This window comes from Corapipo altera, unplaced genomic scaffold, assembly GCF_003945725.1.
Source record: "Corapipo altera isolate COAL_440 unplaced genomic scaffold, ASM394572v1 61553, whole genome shotgun sequence".
Classification (NCBI taxonomy): domain Eukaryota; kingdom Metazoa; phylum Chordata; class Aves; order Passeriformes; family Pipridae; genus Corapipo; species Corapipo altera.
Window position 1 is genome coordinate 6,729,634 of NW_020884918.1, and position 22,916 is coordinate 6,752,549.

The 22,916-nt window shown below is 44.1% G+C and overlaps 1 protein-coding gene across 1 annotated transcript; it reads right to left on the minus strand.

Annotated features, from left to right (window-relative positions):
- Nucleotides 1-3,223: 3,223 nt before the first annotated feature.
- On the minus strand, nt 3,224-21,267 carry ACAA2 (acetyl-CoA acyltransferase 2). Its single transcript, XM_027656068.1, has 10 exons — nt 21,209-21,267; nt 16,803-16,969; nt 15,041-15,169; nt 13,248-13,364; nt 11,682-11,829; nt 9,221-9,396; nt 8,136-8,265; nt 5,839-5,909; nt 5,126-5,280; nt 3,224-3,884 (listed from the first exon to the last, which is right to left on the minus strand). The coding sequence occupies exons 1-10, from the start codon at nt 21,222-21,224 to the stop codon at nt 3,800-3,802; spliced, it is 1,194 nt and encodes a 397-aa protein (XP_027511869.1). The 5' UTR covers nt 21,225-21,267; the 3' UTR covers nt 3,224-3,799.
- Between the last annotated feature and the right edge of the window lie 1,649 nt (nt 21,268-22,916).

Consider the following 22,916-nt stretch of genomic DNA (forward strand, 5'->3'; position numbering starts at 1 on the left):
CCATCTTAATTACTGGAGCTCCACTAGCAGCATAACAGAACTGCTTATATATAATCCAGAAGGGAATGCAACAGGTAAATCTATCTCTGTCTAGCCTCTGTACCTTCTCCTTCTCTCTCACATACAGTCGTTTAGGATTAAGGTTTAATGGCTTTTCTTGTGCAAAAAGGAATCACAAAGTCTAATCTCCTCTTCACCTTCTGTCAGACACAGCCCTCCAGACATCATTCTCTCAAACTTACAGTCCACTCTGCAAAACAACGAATGCTTTCTAACAAACGCACTTGGAATCCAGCAGCACCACACGCTCCGGGGAGCAGAGCAGCAAAGGCATGTTGGTATCGTGGCATTTGCCTGCTTAAAACACATAAAAGGAGAAATGGGACCTGAACTTTCAAGTGTTTCAGTTTCAAGTTTAACCCAGCCAGCACTTAGGAGGAAGGCCGTGCCACCACAAGGAGTGCAGATGCCTTTGTAAGGCAGGGAGATATGTAGGGTGTTTAAAACGCTCCACCCAGTGGCAGGAAGCTACACCTACCTGTGTGAATAAATCCTGCACGGTTTTACACGGGCAAAAAATGCTTTTCACACATGCTTCCCCCTCCCCCAACCCTATTTCAAAAAAAAAAAAAGAAGAAAAACAATTAAAATTTCCATTACATTGAATAATAGAGACCACACACATAAACAATACAACTGAGCCCAAAAGGAAAAAAAAGTATGCACTTGGTACAACCAAAATATGTGATTATCCCTCTAAAATCGAACACATTTCTTTCTTATCTTCTGCTCCTCCCAGGACACTATTAAATTCCCCTAATTCTGATTGCTCACAGCAGAGATGTCTTCGTTTCCCAAAGGCAGAAACACAGTCCTACCATTGTTACATCAGGGAAATCAGAGAACATAGCTGGGAATTATCTCCAGGAATCAGGTATTGCTGCTGTTATTCTGTAATAAATGATTGGACTTGCTAGTAAAGACAAGCTCAGACCAAAACCTCAAGCCTTGGCACCTCCTCTGTATTGTGAAAGATCGGCTCAGGAATCAAATATCAATGCTTGTGCTCACCTTTAGTAATAACTTGGTAAGAAAAAGCCAGTATTTTGTATCCCTGCCCAATATAGTCTTTAGGGTCCGTTCCAACCCAAAACATTCTATGGTTGTATGACTCTATATTCTAATGCACAGTAAACTGTGTTTGTGCATGGCCCAGCACAGGACGTGGCTTTGCCCTTCTGGGAATACTGTACTCTAGGTTTAAAAGTGAAGTCAGGACCTACAGAAGAAGAATGCAGCATACTCCCCCCAAACCCAGAGAATCCATGCACCTTTCAGAAGGAGGACTCCCCTCTGAATACAAAGTCATTGACAACTCAGGAACTGGTAGCTTATGCAGAGGGGTTGTCAATGGTCTCAACCATGGTTTAACTGGCACAAAGTAGATTTAAACTAGAAATTAGGAAGAAATTCCTAGCTGTGAGGGTGGTGAGGCCCTGGCACAGGTTGCCCTGAGAAGCTGTGGCTGCCCCTGGATCCCTGGGAGTGTCCAAGACTGGGTTGGACAGGGCTTGGAGCAACCTGGTCTAATGGAAGGTGTCCCTGCCCATGGCAGGGGGTGGGATGGGATGGGCTTTAAGGTCCCTTCCAACACAAATCATCCACGCTTTTACAAACACAACACTCTGAGCTTGGTGACCTCAGCTGGATGCTGTGGAAGAAGTTGTATGTATTAGAACTGTCCCATGACTTCATGGGAAAAGATTTCACTCTTTCACTTCAGTGTGGCAAAGCTCTTACAGGAAATGAACAGGATAAAAATGGAATGATATGGGAATAAGCAGCTGGCTTACACAGCAAAGAAAGGTTACTAGCAACATGTACAATCATCTGTGCTGATAACACACTTGTCGAGATATTTGGAAGCTGCAGCTTACATATAAAAGTTACCTGGAAAATGAGGTGGACATCATGATGCACATTGCAGGAAATACACAATTATTCAGGACAACCAAATACAGCTCTCACAGCTAGAATTACACATGGATCTCAAAGATCTGAGTGATAAAAGGGAGAAGTGAAATATTATGTGCATGAAGGGAATTATTCTTTACTGTACATACACAGTGATGAGCTCGGAAAGAACTTTTATTACACAGAGATGAGAACTTGGAAAAACCGTGTCCAGTTCTTCGAAGATGAGAATTCAGTGATGATATCCACAGACAAGAAGGTAGAGGGAATTAGTTATTGGTTATTATGGAAGGAACTAAGAACAGAAATCCTCCTGCAAAACGATGTGGCAAAATCCACGTGGCAACTGTACTTTGAACAGTGAAACCCCAGTAACCCTAATTTACTAAGAGCAGAAAGAGGAAAACATATACTGTATTAAATGAACATCTGGTTTGCTGCCTTGTGGCAGCTGGGTTGGGTTTTTCTTTTTAATCCATATAAACAGCACCAAATATCTCTACAGTTGTTAAACACACTGCATCCATAAAAACCCCTGGAATGGTGACCAACATACTTCAACCGTTATCCACCAGTTGTAACAACACTTGCCTTGACCTGAATTTCTGGCTAGGCTAGCCAGTCAAGTTTTGGAGTTTCAAACCTCCCAGCTTTCATAATCATGTCACTCCAGTGGAGTGGCAAGAGGTTGTTGTACATAAGGAATACTTTGACAGTGGACAGAGGATGAGGAGGAGTAAAGGCTGAAGTCTTTGCTACTGTTTTAGTCTTGTGGAGAGGTGCGTGCTATCTCTGACAGGGATCTCTCCAGCTGTGAATGTCTCACGTAGACATCCACATCAGAGCAAGCTGCAAGGTGCAGCGAGCCTAAAGGGCTTCAGTGAGCACAAAGACCTCATTTCATCCAAACGTCGGGTCCATTCTGTCAAACGATTCGTAACTTGAACTCCAGCACCTCTGAGAGGCCTGACAGCTTCCTCAGAGGTACACTTCCCAAACTGGCTAAGAACAGCCCCACATGAAGTGATCCAAGAAATATGGATGACACTATCAGAGAAGTGAAGAAATGAGTTGCTGTTATCATGCAGCAACACAGATGCTGGGAGATTTGCTAGAGATTTCTAGAAACTACCTAGTAAACACCAGTTATTCCTCAGCCAGGAAAAACAGTCTCTCCAAAAGTCAACACTGATTTCCCAAAAGTAACAATTTTTAGGGTGGTTTTTTACATTTAAAATAAACACATAAAGAGAACACCAAGCCCTTTATTTTTTTTTTCCTGTTATATTTATTGATCTTCTAGGAGGCACAATGGAAATTTCAGCTTTTGTTCATTTTCTCCTCCCTTGCAAAGCACCAGGGTACAGGTTAATAGTCATCAATCTACAATCAATATTTTAGAAGGTCTCTGATCACATTTTCACATTTCCTGATAATAAAAGAGGCACATGTGCCAGTAGCTAAAATAAAAATGATTTAAGCAATACTTGCTTAAAAAGCTGCACTGACTGCTATTTTAAGGCAGGTTTGGTGAAAGTTTGACAAGCAATATCCCCATGAAATGAAAATAATTTTTCCTAAAGAAACACATTAACTTTGATTGGAAAAAAGGCTTTTAGGAAATACTTCATCAGTGTGTAATTATATTGATGTTGCACTTCCTTTAGTTAGAAAGACATCGACAAATCTTTTCTGTTCGGAATTCTGACCTCTCAGTTCTTCCTTTACCTTGCAGGAAAGGCAAGCAGTGATGGTCTACCGTTGCAGAAGGCAGGGGTTTCTCAGGGCATCAGTAATTCGGGCCAGGCTGAGTCCCCAGGATCACTCAGGCTGTGTTCTCAATGACAACAGCAATACCTTGTCCACCGCCGATGCAGGCCGACCCCACCGCGTATTTCCCACCACGACGCCTGCACACAGAAACCAACAGTGAAAATCACTTACATTTAAGAAACCACAGTAGCTCCTGTCCTGATTTTATGAAAGGAAAGTAGCCATCAGCTGGATATTACTAAAGATGACGTTTTAGAATGTGTATGTTGTTCTTTTTCTAGAAAAATATCATGAAATATTACTGTAGGAAACCAATGACTTTAAAGCCCATCTCATTCCACCCCCCTGCCATGGGCAGCAACACCTTCCTCTATCCCAGGTTGCTCTAAGTCCTGTCCAACCCAGCCCTGGACACTTCCTGGGTAGTTTTTAAACTTCCTGAACACCACCGAGGTAATTTTTAAAACCTAAGTTTCCTACAGCCACACTCCAAGAAACGGTTTTCTAGAAGGTGCAAATTTTCTGGGGCTTTATGGTTGAACACTAAGACAGAGTTGCAAGTACAAGCAAAGAGATACAGCAATCTCTGCCCTGAGGGGAAATATCAGAAAAGGAAAATTCAAATTAAAATGTTGCTAAGCATATCAAGCAAGCCAAAAGAGTCAGAATTTCTGCAAATGAAGAGAGAAATGAAAGGAGAAAGAAGGTGACTTTAAAGCCTTTTAAAGTACCCCTTCCAGTACCTAAAGAGGACTGAAAAGGGATTTTGAAAAAGGGCCTGGAGGGACAGGACAAGAGGGAATGGCTTCCCACTGCCAGAGGGCAGAGTTAGATGGGATATGGGAAAGGAATTCCTGGCTGTGAGGGTGGTGAGGCCCTGGTACAGGTTGCCCAGAGAAGCTGTGGCTGCCCCTGGATCCTTGGAAGTATCAAAGGCCAGGTTGGACAGGGTCTGGAGCAACCTGGGATGGGTAAAGGTGTCCTTGCCCATGGCAGGAGGTTGGAATAAGATGATCTTTAAGCTCCCTTCCATCACAAACAGTTCTGTAATTCTGCTAAATGCACCATGTTAAGAAAAGAACACACTTTGCTCAAAGGCCATTTCAAAAAAGGAAACCTTCCCACTGACTCCTGTGAGCTTGGATCAGATCTAGATGAAGCAAAAAAAAACCTGTAATGACAACGGAATGGAATATGAGGCAGGTGCAGGAGCTGGACTGCAGCACAAAGGTGACAAATTCATACAGAAAGCGGTACATTCCAGTGAGGAGGGTTTTAAGCTGATCGACTGGAAGAGTTTAGTCACGCTGAATCCAGGCTAAAAACCTTTTGTAGGCAGAAATACCTCAGCACTGCATTCTCTCAGCTGTGTGCATACCTCAGCTCGTGAACCAGATGAGCTGTGATCCGCGCCCCCGAGGCACCCAAAGGGTGACCGATAGCGATGGCACCTCCGTTGACGTTGGTCTTCTCAGGGTCAAGGCCCAAAACTTTTTCGACAGCCAGATACTGAGGTGCGAATGCCTCATTCACCTAAAGCACCATGAGAAACGATCCAGTTTGTACAAGAGCTTTCAGCAGCATGTGCACACGCAAGATTAAAAGAGGTGAACTTCTCCACCGGGTCATTTTGAGAAAAATATTAAACACTGTTCATAAAAGCATACTTAAGTCAACTTACAAAATGTCAATCCAGTCCCATTAAATCAAAATACTAAGCAAGTATGACGTATACATTATAAAAAAAGGTATATTCTGATGCAGTGTGCCCAGGAAGAGCCTGTTCCTCTGACAAGAAGAGGCCCTGTTCACAAATGGAGAAGTGTGACTAACTAAAAACATGAACAGTCCAGCCAGCAGAGTAACATGTCATGTCACATGAGGGTATTTTTATTCCATGGAATGCTATCACGCCATTTTCGTTTTCCACATGCCTGAGATCTTTGTAATGACTGTGCAACTGCACGGCAGAAATGAGATGGACAGAGGTCAGGCAGCTCCTGACATGTAGGAACACCTACATGGATGACTGGAATGTTTCTGCTAAAAAGATGTGGGGGTAAAATCACTGTTCATGTAAAAACCTCTCACCTCTACCAAATCCATATCCTTCAGGGTCAATCCTGCTTTCTTCAAAACCTCGGTAATTGCAGGTACAGGGCCTGTTTGGAAATTACATGCAGTTAGTTAAATAAAAAATAATTCAATAAATAAAGTGTTCTAACCATGTTATAAATAGGATAGCTTCCTAAAGCCTTACCAGTTCCCTCCCACTGAGCCTCTGAACAGCCAGTGAATTCTGGATGTGCCACTCACCTGCTTTATTAGGTGGTAAGAGAACTCCTCAACCTCAAAACCACCAAGTCACCTTCTCAACACACAACCAGGGAAAAGTTAAGAGGGTCACTACTGCTGTGCTGCTGTGGTGGTAAACACACACAGAGCTTCCAAGCCCAGAGAAGGGACAGTCCCCAGACAAATACAACAACTTCACGATAGATTTCAGGCATTCTCCTTCCCAGTGCTCTTGGATCAGTTTATTCTTTACTCACAACTTGCAGCCTCAAGGTAAACAAAAGAGAAGAACACCAGGCTGCTCCAGAGTTGCTGGTCATGGGTGTGGTTATGGGTATTGTTGTTTTGATCTTCTAGTAAAAACCCTAAAATTTAATTAGTTTATTCTGAACAATTAAATGCTCCCTCAGAGCCAGGTCTTGGCCAGCTGAAGACAGTAAGATTTTTCTATTGAGACTATTACAGAGTTTGTCAACAAAACTGTTCTCTGAAAGAAAGTTGACATCTACAAGCTATTATAATCCACTAAGGGAAATTAATCTCAAAGCACAGCTACCTAAGGAAAGACACATTCAAAGAGAATTTGAAAGGGTTAATTGGGTATGTGCTTGTGGGACGAAGATAGGAAGATGTTATATGGTGGTTGATCACTATCCAAAAAACCCCTCAATTCTAAAACACTAACAATTCTAAATCTCTCACACAACTAAAAAAAGAGTATAGAAAAATCCGAGCTCAAAGAATAAAAATCACAAAAATAGGTAAATTACCAAAGACACAGAAAAATTAAAAGAAGAAAGGGCCCAGATCAGAGCTCAGTGGAGTATCAGAGAGCCTTGGGCAGCTTAATACTAGATTCTAAATGCATCTCATTAAGGAAGGGTTTTAGTATGCCTGTTATGCCTGAGAGTAACGGCAGGGTCTCCTGTGGACAATACAAAGACCACCAATGACAGCCAAGTAAACTTCCCTCTCCCCCTCCTCTTTTTTTAAATAATGAATTCTCTCACTAAACACTGTGGGGCAGGACTCCCTGTCACTATCAGTATGTGAAAGGGCAGTTGTGCAGACTGAGGTCCTGTTCTCAGATCTGTTGCTGTCATGTCCATGAATCTCCTCTGGTCTCTTTAAGTTGCTGGGGATAAGTTGTGGTGTGAAGGAATTGAGATACTGTTTCTCTCTATGATTTATGAAGTTTTTAAACAAGCTAAAAGGGTTGCCTGACCTAGGAAGAATGGGCTGGTTTAGGAAGCACAATGACAGCATGAAGCCCGGTGAAATAAACCCTCCCTCCACATTTGCTTTGAAGGTTGTGTCAGTCAGATAGTCTGATCAGGGAAACAAACCTGACAATGCTTCATTTGCATTTCCACTGACACATGGAACCAGTCAACAATGGCTCCTCTGAACAGAAGGACAGAGAGGAGAAGCAATTCTGGGATACAATGTTGTCTACAAACTAAACAGAAGGGAAAAATCCTGGGGTGTCTGGATTGGATTTGAGGAATTGTTTGCATTACAAGCTACTTGATGAGGAAACAAAATATGGGACTAAAACATCAAGAAAGTATTTGGTTTGTCAAATAATACCTGAACAGATGTGTATCCTGGAAACCAAACTTAGCTTGAGCCACTGAGTAACTGCTCAAAGGTGTGCACATAGCCAACACTTCCTCAGCAAGAGGTGAGGAAGACAACTCATAGTTATGCATTTTACAATGGGATTTTGAAGCTTACGGGAAACTGAATTTCAGGAAAAAAATGGTTTAAAAAAGAGTGTTTGTCTTCTTGACTTACTAACAGAGAGAGTAAAAAGGGAAAGAAAAAAGGTGCCAGGGGGAACTACAGCTTAGTGTTACCACTATAGGTCGGACAGTGCACATACCCTTCCAGCCAAAGTGAGGAGTAAATCTGTTCCTCTGCATGAGGGGGATGGACTGACACAGTGGAATGGACAGTAGGGCACACAAACATCCTCAGAGCTATCAGACTGAGTACACTGCAGCCTCCCTTTCTCTCCTTTAGAATGCCCAAGAAAAGAATATTTTAATGTCACTTGATGCTAAAAAATGATGTGCTTTATTGCAACTTACCAATGCCCATGATGGAAGGGTCACAGCCAGATGAGTGATATGCCACCACTCTTGCCAGAGGAGTAAGACTGTGCTTTTTAAGTGCTGATTCACTGGCGAGGATGACTGCACCAGCTCCATCACACACCCCCTTGCAATAAGAGAGAAAAGCATTCTTAGTGAGAAAACACAAAGAAACAAAAAATCCCCACACTCTTTTAACTAAACTCTCAAAAAAGGCTTGAGTCCAAAACACCATAATTAACATTTAACAGACAATTTTTATTCAGAACAACAAACGACAATCTGTCACTATTCTGAGGACTGGGAAAGGAAGTTAAATATAGATGTGTAATTAATTCCAATGTTTTAGCAAAGTAAAATACATTTTTTACTCTTGAAGTCTCCCCTGCATTGGAAACATGATTCTGCAGACTTGCAAGAACACGATTAATAATGGATAATGTATCTGCTATTAATTATAAAAGATACTTTACAGACACCCACACTTACTGTGGCTATGATGATCTATTTTAGGCAGGAATTCAGGCTATATGACCACAGTGGTCCTTGTGGCCCAAAGAACATTAATCAATAAGATTAAGAGGAACAGTCCATAATGACATGCTGCTAAGCACTCAGTCTACTCTGGGCAAGAGCAAAATGTGGTTTGGATGACAGAGGATATTAACTGTGGCACAAAGACGAGCAGCAGCAGTTTGCCCACTAATATAATGCCTGGTTTGTAAAGCAAACATTCAGTAGGCATTGCCCCCAGAAGAAAGTAGGATGGCTAATTCTACACAGCCACTGCAGGTATCAACTGCACAATTCAAGGCTGATGAAAAGTGCCAATGCCTCACTAAAAGATCAGTGACAACCCACAGAACCAAATTTTAGGACTTAGGAGCAGACTGAAGGATCCCCTGAGATCTTGGGGCTGGAAAAGCCAACCAGGGGCATCGAGCTGCAGAACTGGAAGTCACTTTCACCAGGAGACACCACTGACAGTCAAAGGTGGCTCGGTGAGACGTAAAAACAATGGCAATAAATCTGGAGAACCACAGAGGAGACACTTTCACAGCCCAGGGCTCTGACATACTCACTGAAGCATTCCCAGCCGTGACTGTTCCATCCTTTTTAAAGACACACGGGAGCTTTGCCAACTGTTCCATAGTGGTCTGGGGTTTGGGGTGCTCGTCCTTTTGCATGCTTTCCTTCCCCTTTTTGGTTTTCACTTCAATTGGTGCCATCTCAGCATTAAAGTAGCCAGCATCATTAGCTGCAACCACAAAAAGGAAAATAAAAGGACTCTGATAAAAACATCAAGATGATTGCGCAGCATGACCAATAATCATATTTTCATGTGCACACAACTTTTGCTCTATTTTAACCAAAAGTTCAGGGGCAGCAATGTTTATGCTTCATTTTGCTTAAATAAGCTGGTTGGTGTCTTACTGTGTTTTGTTTTGGGTTTTTTTTTAAGAATTTGTGCAAAAACTGTACAAGTAAACTCTCAAACTTCTCCAAAAAAAGTCTCTTCTAAAATATTAAAATTTTATTTCAGTTTTAAATAACTGAACTCCCTTTTGTTCTGTTTTATTTTTGTTTTAAACCACTGGATTTATTTTTGGTACAAAAATAAATGTACTGCTGCTTTATTCTACAGCTCTGTTGTTTATCAGGTAGCCACGAAGATGTAAATCTCAGAGAGAAATGTGGAAAAAACTCCTAAGCCACATTTTCTCTGCTGATAAGGTATTATACATCAATTAAAATTCTGTCCAAGGTGCTCCTCCACAGGTATCACACTCAAGAGAGGATCTCAGAATGTGATTCAGCTGCCTAAACCGTCTGAGTCAATTCAAGACATTGCAGGTATCTAAGATGCCCATAAAAGCATCTGGCCACAACAACTAATAGAGCATTAGATAGGGATTTAAAGCTAAGACACAGAAACTGACATATCTGATGTTGTTTAGCTACCTCTGGACTTCTCAATAAATTCCTCAAAACCTTTTACTTTCCTGATTAGACACAGGACTCTCTCTTTACTGTGGAATAAGACGAACTGGTCCTACACGCAGAAATAAAAACAGCAAGCCAAAATCCTAGAAAACAAGAAAGAAGCACAGTTTCTAGCAAAGAGTCCAGAAATAGCAGGAGTTAGCTAACAAGATCAGCAGGAAGGGTAATAAACGATGGAGAAAAATTATAAAAAGCACTGCTACACCAGCTGGAAAAAACACAGACTCTTCTTCCAACAGTGCAGCTGTTAAAATGCAGCATCATTAGAATCTAAAGGAATGCCTGGATCTTTGCTTCCTACTCTTTGCCTTTGGGTTGCAATGTATGTCAAGCCCCAGGACAACCCCTACAACTGGCTTTTGGCCTAAACTTCACAGTAATCCAATCACAGAATCTGAGTGGGTTTGGTTGGAATGGACCTTAAAGCTCACCTCATTCCAATCCCTGCCATGGGCAGGGACACCTTCCACTAGACATGGTTGCTCCAAGCCCCATCCAACCTGGCCTTGGACACTCCCAGGGATGAGGCAGCACAGCTGCTCTGGGAAAGCTGTGCCAGGGCCTCACCACCCTCACAGACAAGAATTCCTTCTCAATATCCCATCTAACCCTGCCCTCTGCCAGTGGGAAGCCATTCCCCTTGTCCTGTCCTTCCAGGCCCTTGTCCCCAGTCCCTCTCCAGCTCTCCTGGAGCCCCTTCAGACACTGGAAGGGGCTCTCAGGTCTCCCTGGAGCCTTCTCTTCTCCTGGTGAACCCCCCCAGCTCTCCCAGCCTGGCTCCAGAGCAGAGGGGCTCCAGCCCTTGGAGCATCTCCGTGGCCTCCTCTGGACTCGCTCCAGAAGCTCCACATCCTTCTTATGTTGGGGGCCCCAGAGCTGAATGCCTCTGATATGGCTTTGGCCATGTAAACCATCCAGAGAACATTTTAAACACAAGTCCTGAAAAAATATCCTCTCTTCAGATTCCGTCTGCTCTAACTGCTCAAGGGTTTTAGAACAGCATTGGATTTGCAAAAGAAAGAAAAAAGATTTAGATCAATGATAGCACACGCTGACACGTGAGGATGATGTGGGCCATTGTGGAAGTGGATGGTTCTGCAGTGCAGAGGAAAGAAAGGAGGGCAGTCAGGCACACCTGGGTCAATGCCACATCCCACCAAAGGGTCACCAACAAGCCACATTTATGAACATGAATCCAGTTCAGTTAGGTGACACGTGACAGGGTGTTAAAAAGCATTTGCTGCCTGAACAGCTACAGAATGTCCACGAGGAAGGCACAGGAAGGCAGGTGGAAAGGGGGCTCCTTACTTAACCTGCTGGTGGGCACAACACCTGACTCAGCAGGCTCAAAGTCAAACCCCCTGGGAGTGGGCCACTTGTACCACAGGGCCAACAAAATCATGAACTACAGTATGCAAATCAAAGGACAAATTACACCACGAGCTACACAGAGCTTGAAGATGCTTTGAATCAATGCTAAAAACTGAACAGATTTGAGGTTAGTGCCACACAAACCCTTCCATTCCTGCAGGTACTAACCAGCTTTGCACCTCTGTTGCGTTTTCAGCGCGTATCCATCACAGGCCTCCCGTGAGATGTTGTATTTTGCTGCCAGGTTTTCAGCTGTCACTGCCATAGGTATTTTAACGTGTGTATCTGTTAGAGCTTCCCACAACGTGTCTTCCAACTGCACGGCACATTATGAGAAGAAAATCAGAAAACACAGCAACATTGACATTTATTATTGACAGTTCCTAACTGCTCAGCAGCTTCTTGGAACCTAATGGCTCTTTGTAAAATTAATTCAGGTTACCCACAGGTAATTTATTTATCAGAACGAACACACTGCAAAGCAGTGTGCAACTTCCTGTGTGCTATTTTAGCTAATCTGTGCTGTGCTCTTGTATGGTTTTTTCCACTCCCACATGGCCCTAGGAAGCTTGGGAAAAGCCTATGATTTTTGGTATTTCAGCACATTTTACTTGTGTATGAATTATTTACTGGACACCTATGAGAAAACACACCCGTCTGGTTGCCAAGAACAAAAGGCGAGGAACTGTGAAAAGACACAGCAGCCCACTGATTCTTTAGTTCTTTCTCTACTGCCAGGTAAAATGACTTTACAAGAGCGAAAGGTTTATGCAGGCGTAACATCTCAGGTGAGAAAGTAACCAAGCCTAACTTCACTTAACCTGATAAAGGCAAGCCCAGTCTGTTCAGACGGGTTTTGTTATCTCTGTCACCAGTAAAGTTCTGCGAGATAAATCACCCATTCACCTGGTAATTCAATTATCTTCATGATAAGAACCCAGCAGAACCTACTCAGTGTATCAGCAGCTTTGTGAAGGTGTTCTCTGTAGGAACTGAGGCTTAGACACAGTGCCACACAAGAACAGAGCCAAGCCTAATTCATATGCACCATGTTTACAATGGAACCACAGCACAGGAAAAAACTCAAAAGAGCTGAAACACTGAAATATCCAAATTTTGCATCCTGATATCAGTTATGACCCACTGAGCAAGTGGTAATTATCAGAGCACATTATCAATTTATCCTGCTGCACACTTCTCACAGTATTCGCTTGGGATTTATCTTCAGAAGAAAATGTAAAAATAACTTACCTACCAATGGATTTAACTTTTAAGTTTCCACTTCTGGAATGGAGAGATGCTTACAGCTTGGAGGTATACATGTTCTTTACCAGTCTGCCCATCTACTGCCAGCATTAGTAGCCTTGCCTAAATTGTATATGCCTTTATTTCACAGCCTCTGACAAGTTTTTAACACATAGTACTTGCATGGGAGGTACCAAGTGAACTAAATTTTGTGTCTAAGAATTTATTGATATGTTTATCACGGAACAGGAATTCAAACAAGGTTTTGGAAAAGCTAGAAAAACTGGCATGCTTAACAGAATTGCCTGAGACTACTGTTTTGATAATGTATGAATACTGGTTAAATGCTTTGAACAACTACATCTGGATCTAATCTCCAATAGTTCCATTCCCAAGAATTTAGTGTCTACAGGCCTGATACTTACATTGCTCTGTGAACATTACTTAGTTCAGAGAATAAAAAAAGAGTCCAAAAAAAAAGTACCAGACCTTGAGTTCTGCTCCTAATCTGGTTCCAAATCGAACCTTTCGAACTGCATAAGGAGCCTGGCTCATACTTTCAGCTCCACCACACAGAACAACTTCTGACTCATTAAGGCAAATTTCCTGTTAACAGAAAAAAAAACAGATCCAGGATTTAGTGTTTGAGTACGAAAAATTAAGTGTTTGGTGTTTGAGCAAGGAAAATAACAACGGTTTTAAAAAAAGAGCTTGTCACCTACGAAGCCACAAAATGAGAATGAATTCAAACTTAGTCATGTATTTATTTATGAAAGGTTTATTAAGGTTGGGGTCTGTCTCCTTCATGGCACTTTCCTTCTTTCTCCTTTCAGCAAGGAACAATTATATCCATGAGGGAAGAGACTATGGTTGTGCACACATGAGAGGACAGAGGAACAAAGACATTAAGCCTCTGCATGCTTGTGTGGTTAGGTTCACAGATGGTTGAGCTGGGTGTTTTTAAGCTCCCAATCTTCTCAAAAGAAACACAAATTAAATCTCAAAGCCTGAATGACTGGAAAAAATGGGACATAATTTTAGAAGGCATTAGCTAGGTAAGCTGCCAAAAGTACCCAAAACACGCTAATTCATCACTGGCAAAGCACACAGAACCTAGAATCCTAATTCTGAAACACACCATCAAACCACTAAAAAACTGTGCTTCCTTAAAACAATTCACTAAGTTGGACTGTTAAGGTTACTTCTGTACTGGAATGGAAGCAGATGAAATTATCCCAAAAAAGTTGTGGCTGCCCCATCCCTGAAAATCACTGATTTTACTAATATGTGCTGAGATGTTTTCTATAGTGACTAAAAAAATTGTGAACGTTTACTAGCAGCTCAGCACAGAAGCTGCAGCTTTGTTGTGTGCCAGGGAAATACGGAGCCATTGGCTGCATTGATTGAATGCCATCTTCAGAAAGGACCTCACAACCTTTACTTTCAATAAAAGTGGTCAAATTCTCCAGCACTTTTGTTCAGTGTGGACAAGTGTTGTGTATGGCCTTTGCAGAAAGCACCAGAAAAAGTGGTCAGATGGATATTACTGTAAACATGTAACCTTAACTCTACATCGCCTCTCACATTTTTTTCCTCTAGAGGATCAGACCTAAAATAATCCTCTGGCCAAGAAAAACCAAAAAAAACCCACAAACCCAACTATCTCGTTGCTCAAGTATTTGTAAAATAAATGTAGGAATGAATGAAATAAACCCCCCTGTACCATTGTACCATCTTACTCAGTGGTTTTGGGCACCCGCTCAAAGAGAAGTTGATTCTCTTCTATTTTAGAAGAAGTGACACTATAAATTACCTAACCCATGAGAGGTTTGGATCTTTGAACAAAAACACTTAAAAAGCCCAAGCTGCTGCTTACACAGCTAACCAGGTGAGAATATAAACAGTGATCAAGAGATGAAAGCCTCCTGTTGTGGTCCTGAAGCCCAGTAATTCCAATCCACACAAACAGGATCACGGGATTCAACTACTGCACAGCTGAGCTCCATTTCACCAGCTAACACTTGCTGCATTCCTTATACTAAACTAAAAATAGCTACAGTGCTGATTTTAAAAACCAACCACAAAATGTGGCACTGTGGAGGCTGAACTCCTGCAAAAAACCAAAAGCATGCAGGACAATAGGAAGCCTCTACCAGCGGTAGCTAAAAATCCACGTTAAGACTCATCCCAAACACAACGGACATGTTTCTACAGGCGCCTCTTCTCTCGCACTAACAGCCTGATAAAGACTACAACCAACACAGAAGTACAGAGCTTTGTACCTGGCATCCGTTGGCAATGGACTGGAAACCAGAGCCACAGAGCCTGTTGACAGTGAGCGCTGGCACGGAGACGGGAACTCCCACACGTAAACCCACGTGTCTCGCGATGTAAATCGCATCTGGGGAGCTCTGCAGACAGAACAAACAGCGGGTTTTGCCACTGGAAAAGCAAAAGTCTTGATGAAAAGTCGGGGTGGTGTAACTGCATCTGGCAGAAGACAGTGTATGTTCAGCAGAAATACAACCTAAGAAGCACCTTGATTCACTTCAAAGAAGATGCTATTCTACATTATCTGAAAGTGTCAATGTCTCAATGCGCGTTTTAAACGAAGTGTGTGTTGTAAAAGCCAGACATCAGGTCAAAATGGGACTATAGATGCTAAGATTTAAGTCAACAACTTAGTAAGTCTTAATGTGTTTCTTTATCCTTTATTTTTAAAACAGTATTCACACAGCAGACTGATATAAGGACAGATCCTGACTGGTGAGCAGCAATTACTTTAAGGTAAATTGATATTGCTCAGACTAACAGAGGAAGGCCCCCCCAAAACCACAGAGAACACTTATGCTCTTGGGTATCATGCCCTAAGGTACTGTGTATTATAAAGACAAAGTTCTGTGCACAATGCTGCATGCCAATGCAAGTTCAGACAAAAAAAATGAATTAATGAAGCCACTTCTGCTGCAGAAGGGGAGTTTAAAATGGTCATACACTCATAGTTATTTAAACTTAATCAAATAATACCTAAAAGGAATCCAGGACTAAAAAAAAAAAGAAAATCTATTGGGATGGGGAAGTATGATGCAAAGGAAAAGAAATGTACTTTAAGCATGAAAAGTAACTTTATTAGCAGAATGCTATTTCTTATGTAAAAGCATTACAGCAATTATTTTCCAGGTCAGAGGCAGTTCTTACAAAATTAAAAAGCTGAATAAAAGAAGCTGAGGTGGCATCTGTAGGAGACAGAATAATCTAAGGCTACTCTTGGCTGAAAATTCTTAACAAGGAATACTGCATGTTTCTTCACATATAGTGAAAGTTTTGTTACTTGCTTCTTCTGCATCCTTGAAATAGTGCAGAAGAAAAGTCCCTACACTTCATAATGGTGAAGTCAGAATACAAAAAATAAATTAAAAAAAAAGAAAGCCAGAAATGTTCTTTGCTGTCTTGCCTAAAACAAAGACACTCATCTAGATATGTGGATAACTGCAGTTTTGCAAAGTGGTGCCCTGCATACAACACCACCCTCTTCACAAAATCTTTGGAAAAGAAATGGTTGTCCAAATGCCTCTTTCAATCAAGGCATGAATCCTTCCAGCTCAAAAGAAACTCATATTTACTCCAAAAAAAAAAATCTTACAGAAAACTCAAGGGGAATACATTCAAATCAATCAAAGACAAAAATGGATTTATATAATTCAGAGGAAACCTGACCACTGAGTTACACAGTTCAAGCCTTCAAAACGGGGAAAAGGTACCAGGGATTAGCAACTGACCAGTTAATGAATATATATTTTTAGGAGATCAGCTTGTCCTAGTTTTACACTACCTCTGGTACCATAAAAAGCAAGCTAAGCCTTGCTCCCAACAGTACCACGAACCAGGAGGGAACAGCAAACACCACACCACAAACGCTGCTCACGCGCTTCACTCCCACCCCGTCACTTCACTCTTGGCCACAAAGCTGCCCACAGGACCACACCGGGGGGGGGGAGATGACACTGAAAAACCCCCAACCAGCAGATTTTCCAGGGCACCAACCTGCATGACATTGCCCACCACGACGCTGTCGATGATCTCGGGGGACACCTTGCCCGCGGCCAGCGCGGCGCGGGCGGCGTGTTCCGTCAGGTCGGTGGCCGAGAAGTCCTTCAGCAAACCCCCGTAGGTCCCGAAGGGAGTGCGCTTTGCTGCCACGATGAACACACCTGAAACACAGGCAGGGGATCACCCACACGTACAGGGGTCCGACAAACAACGCCGCCGAGTCAGCCTCAGGCGGATAACACCCTAAATTCACGTGAATATTTGTAGATACAGGCAACATCAACCCCCCCCCCCCAGTTCGAGATAAATGATAAAATGGTGGTTTAGACAGGGAAGGCAGGAAGAACTTCCTCGAGAGGGGAAGAGGAGGGGCAGGCACTGAGCTCTTCCCTGTGGGGACCAGTGACAGGACCCCAAGGAATGGCCTGAAGTTGTGTCAGGGCAGGGTTGGGTTGGATCTCAGGAGAAGGTTCTTCCCCCAGAGGGTGGTTGGGCACTGAACAGGCTCCCCAGGGCAGTGGGCACAGCACCAAGGCTGACAGAGCCCAAGGAGGGTTTGGATGATCCTCTGGGGCACAGGGTGTGATTCTTGGGGATGGGCCTGCACAGGGCTGAGGGTTGGACTCAATGATCCTTGTGGGTCCCTTCCAGCTCAGCACATTCTGTGGTTCTGTGAATTAATGGTGAGAAAGAAAAGCAGGGAAGATTCCAGAAATACTCCCTTTCCACAAAGAGGTTTGACAAAAAGAGGGAAGTTTGCATTTGGATACCAGGCAGGCAAAGGAGGCTGCCACACACATCAGATATTAGTGGCATTAGTGTACTGAAACCATGACAGTAACATCCAAGAAATTCCATAGTGGACACCTGTGAAACAATCAGGTGAGGAATGGTGCTTTTAACAAACAGGGAGGCCATTCCCTCATCCTAGAAAAAACAGCAGATTTTTGGCTTATATTCTGAAAGAGTTTCCACAAAGGAAAATAAAACCCAGACAATAAAGCAAAATAAAATTTTAACTTTGATTCCTTCAGCTGAAGAGGAAAAACACTCCCTAATCAGAAATTTCACACTTCTGCCAGAATTATTTAAGTCATCCAAACTGCTTTAGCATCAATATTCCAGGTTCTGAGAAGAAAAGCCAGTTTTCAATAGGCAGGAGAGTGTGTGCCAGCACAAGTGTACAAAGGCACTGGGACATGGAGTAGCTCACATGAATTCCAGCCAGGGAGAAGCCACCTCTGAACCAAAGCAAACATCTACTGGCTGCCTGTCACAGTCCTTTTCTGCTTCCACGTGCAGAAAAACAAGTGGGAGGCAGGTTGTGAACTTTTCCCCAGTTGAACAACAGCACTCACATACTCAGTTTCTACAGCCGTCATGGAAAACCCAGCTATTTTAAGTAACACTGCAGGGACACATATATATGTAAGAATGAAATTTCCTGTTCATTAAGCTGCTCGTGAACACTGATTTCAGGCTGTCAGTTCTGTATTACTTGGCTGTTTTGTCAGAGAGGATGTTCCTCCAGCTCTCACGTATCTGGATCCCAGGCTGATTGATTGCTAGAAAATGACTTTCCAAACTGGTGAATATCAAGGCTGCCCCACTGACAAGGACTTGAACACAACACTGGGATCTGAAATATCCAGGGAGTATGCTTAGAATCACAGAATCATATCACAGAATGGTTTGGTTTGGAAGGGATCTCAAAGCTCATCTTGTTCCAACCCCCTGCCATCAGCAGGGATACCTTCCACTATCCCAGGTTGCTTCAAGACCCATCCAACCTGACCTCCAACACTTCTAAGGATGGGGCAGCCACAGCTTTTCTGGGAAACCTGCGCCAGGGCCTCACCACCCTCACAGAGAAGAATTTCTTCCCAATATCCAACCTAACCCTGCTCTCCTAAGCTTGTCTTCCCTGCAGCAAAACAGGCCTTGACATTCATCCTTCACCGCTCCTCCTGTCCACTGATTCCCATCCCTCTGCCTCCTCCGAGTTGTGCCAACAATAACTGATTACAAAGCTTTGCTGCAGACCAGCTCAGGGACCTGACCAAGCTAAAAGAACTCGTCCTCCTCCCTCTTGTTCAGGTTGTCTGTTATCCACATTATTTGCTCAATCACACACACACTGTGGCATCGCCTCGCAAAAAGTCCAGGGGCAAGGATGGAACTTTGCCCTTAAACATTCCTTTCACAATAACAACACCTCTCTCCCTTTCATGGAGGCTGCTCACTGCTGCCCACTTCCCAACAGCACCGTGGGGCCAATAAACCAGGGCAGGTCACACAACCGAGGCAGCTGAAGAGTAACCCAGAGTCAGCAGAAAACGAGGGGCTAATTTTCATTTGCATCAGCTCCGTGCCGAGTTCACCTTCTGGTTGCTCAATAAAACAGTAATTCGAGACTAAGAGAGAAGGCTGGACTGAACCAGCAAGAGAAGATGATGATGAAGCAGCAGCAGCACAAGCTGTTACGCTGAATTAAACTGGACACAGGGCCATGCCCTAAGGGAATGTACTCCAGAGCCTGCCGAATTTTGCTTGATTGGAGAGACATCTATAAATGCTACTCCCTCCACAGAATTTCAGGAGGGGTAACAAGGCATGGCTGAAGTTCTGAGTGAGAATGGACTCTGTGTCTTTTGACAGCTCTCTCTAAGTCTCCATTAATTAGCACTGTCCTCCATTATCATGGCAAGACTTCCAGAGTCTCTCCAATTTTCCAAGGTGATAAAGACTGGATAAGAACAGAACAGTATCAGATGCATAGAGACCTGTAAACTTTTTGGGTTAGAAAGCAAACATCACTTTAAATCCTTACCAAGCACTATATTCAAGACATCTTTTAACCTGGTTGTGTTAACCACTTGCTGCCAAATGGGGATCTGAAATGTTCCCCAAACCCTCCAACACTTCTCAAACATGCTTGGTACAAAAATAATTGTTCATCAGACCCTCTTTTGAAAGACTAAAAAACAATCAATAACATTAAAAAAAAAAATTAAGAAGCAAAAACAGTGTATGAAAATATTGTGGTTAAAGATGAGAGAAGATCCTGCAACAGGCACATAAAACTAACATCAAAAAAGTATAGGCAAGGTGCTCTCTGTATTATCCAGCTCAGTAGAGCCATTAAAATTACTGCAAGAACTACCAGACAGGCTTTACCACTGAAACCTCACACCATGACTGACACACATGTTATTATTTAGGTATGGTCTGTCAAGTAGCAAAATGCTGTCGAATAGATAAAAAGCCCTATTGCAATAAATTTCAATTTTGTTTTCAAACCAGAGCAGATGAGAAAGGGCGTATTTTCCTCATTTTTAAGAGATGTAAAAGTGAAACCATGCAGAGCATAAATTAGTACTTTACACTAAACACTTTCAAGAGCTGTTGGGACTTGTAGAGTCTATTCTGCAATGCCAGTGTTAACACAGGCAGGCCCTGGATGTAACAACAGAAACCTTTTGGTCACGGACATTTCAAGTGTCACTTCCAGTGACTTCTAGTCACTACATGTAAACAAAGAATGACAAAATTATGGAATCATTTAGGTTGGAAAAGCCCTCCATGACCATCAGGTCCAACTGTTCCCCAGCACTGCCAAGGTCACCACTAACCCATGTTCCCAGGTGCCACATCCACATGGCTTTTAAATCTCTGCAGGGACAGGGACTCCACCACTGCCCTGGGCAGCTGTGCCAGGGCTGGACAACCCTTTCCATGAAGCAATTTTCCCTAATATTCAACCCAAATGGCCAGTTACTGGACAGACAAATGCACACTTTGCTATAGGTTTGTAGCACGAGTGGCTTGAGCACTGCAGAAAGTCAAACCATATATTCTAAACAGTGCTAAAAACAAAGAGGCTGTGACTAGACACCACGTACCCCTTCCCCACCCTCTGACCCCCATTCCCAGACTTTGATCTCCCCCTTCCCCCCCCCCTGACCCCCTTCCCACCCTCCGACCCCCATTCCCACCCTGTGACCCCCTTCCCACCCTCTGTACCCCCTTCCCGCTCTCTGCACCTCCTCCTCAATCTCTGACCCCCATTCCCACCCCCTATTCCTTCTCCACGCTCTCACCCCCGTTCCCACCCTCTGACCCCACACTGTCTTTTGGAAGTTCCCAATTACTCCCAGCTGTTCAGCCGCACTGACACGGCACGGACGGCACAGCTGGAGGGGGTAAATCCCAGGGGAGGGACAGGAACAGCTTCGGAGACTCTATCTTGCAATTCCTGAGGGCAACACGAGCTGCCCCCTCCCCCCCCTTCCCCCCCCGCCCCGGGGGGGGGACCCGACCACCCGGCTCCGTCCGCCCCAGAGCCCTGACGCCTGGCCCTCAGGGATCCCTCCCGGTGCCGGGATCCGCGGGACCCTCACCCCTCAGGAGCGCCATGGCCGCCCCGCTCCGCTCCTGCCCCGCTCCGCGCCCCGGCCGAGCGCCGCGCCCGCCCCGCACATTCGCCACGCCGGGGGCGGGGCGGGGCAAGGAACGCGCGGGAGGCGCCTCCTCTGATGGGTTAACCTATCCCTAGTTTTAATTTATTATTTTACTTATTTAGAATGTGTTGTTGTGCTGGTTTTCTTTCTTACTTTCTTTCTTTTTTTTTTTTTTTTAATTCCGCCTCCGTTCGGTTCGATTTTCCAGGGGTGGCTTTGGCGAATCGGCGGCGGGCGAAGGCGAGGGCGGGCGGCGATCCCTGAGGGCGAGCTGAGCGCCCACAGCCATCCGCGAACGCCTCGCAGTAATTACTGTTAGTTACAGTTAATCACAGTCATGGAGGTTAGAGAAGATCGCCAAGACCATCGAGTCCAACCTGTGCTCGATCCCCACATTGTCCCCCCAGCCCAGAGCGCTGAGTGTCACGTCCAGTCGTTCCTTGGACACCTCCAGGCATGGGGGTCCACCACCCCCCTGGGCAACTCCTGCCAAGGCCTGACCACCCCTTCCATGACGAAATTTCTCCTCATGTCCAACCCAAACCTCTCCTGGCGCAACTTCTGACCATAAACCTGCTGAAGTTGGAGTGTTGCAGCCCTGCTGCTTTCCTGGACATGGATGGAGGAGAGTAGGAGCTGCCTGTAGCCCATTGGTTTGACACCAGAAAGCCCTGGGACGCTCTCATTTTCCAACATTGCAGACATTGAAAAAATAGGGGGAAAATGAGCTAAAAAAGCCTGCGCCTCACCACCCTCGTGGCCAAAAATAAGCAAGCTCTAAGCTGCACCAGGGGATCCACAAAACTCACTTTCCACAGTTCTGGTGGTTGAAAATGCACCTTGAAGTATGTAGTATGTACCTTGATTTATGTGCATAAATGCTTCAGTGGAACCGTCCAGACTGTTAGGCTGAAGATGAGAAGACTGGTGAAGATATTTCGTGTACAAACAAAAATTGTCGCACGTCTTCATGAACAAAATTTAAGTTCTATAAATTTTCTAGAAGAAAAAATGTTTTCCTGTGGAGATTTTCATTTTTTATTTCAAGTTGCTACATAGTTCCAATGATTTAATGAATCTATAAATCAGTGAATGTACAGCAACATGCAACTTAGTCTTTTAAAAGAGCTGAGGGTTTTCCCATATTTTCTCTCTCTGCCACTGACTTATTTAAGTCTCATTTGAAGCTGAAGGAGGTGATTCTGCCCCTCTGCCCCACTCAGGTGAGACTCCCCCTGCAGAGCTGCCTCCAGCCCAGGGGAGCAACAGCACAGGGATGTGGAGCTGCTGGAGAGAGTCCAGAGGAGGCCACGGAGATGCTCCAAGGGCTGGAGCCCCTCTGCTCTGGAGCCAGGCTGGGAGAGCTGGGGGGGTTCAGCTGGAGAAGAGAAGGCTCCAGGGAGAGCTGAGAGCCCCTTGCAGGGCCTAAAGGGGCTCCAGGAGAGCTGGAGAGGGACTTGGGACAAGGGATGGAAGGACAGGACAAGGGGGAATGGCTTCCCACTGGCAGAGGGCAGGGTTAGATGGGATATTGGGAAGGAATTCTTGTCTGTGAGAGTGGGAAGGCCGTGGCACAGGTTTCCCAGAGCAGCTGTGGCTGCCCCTGGATCCCTGGAAGTGTCTAAGGCCAGGCTGGACGTGGCTTGGA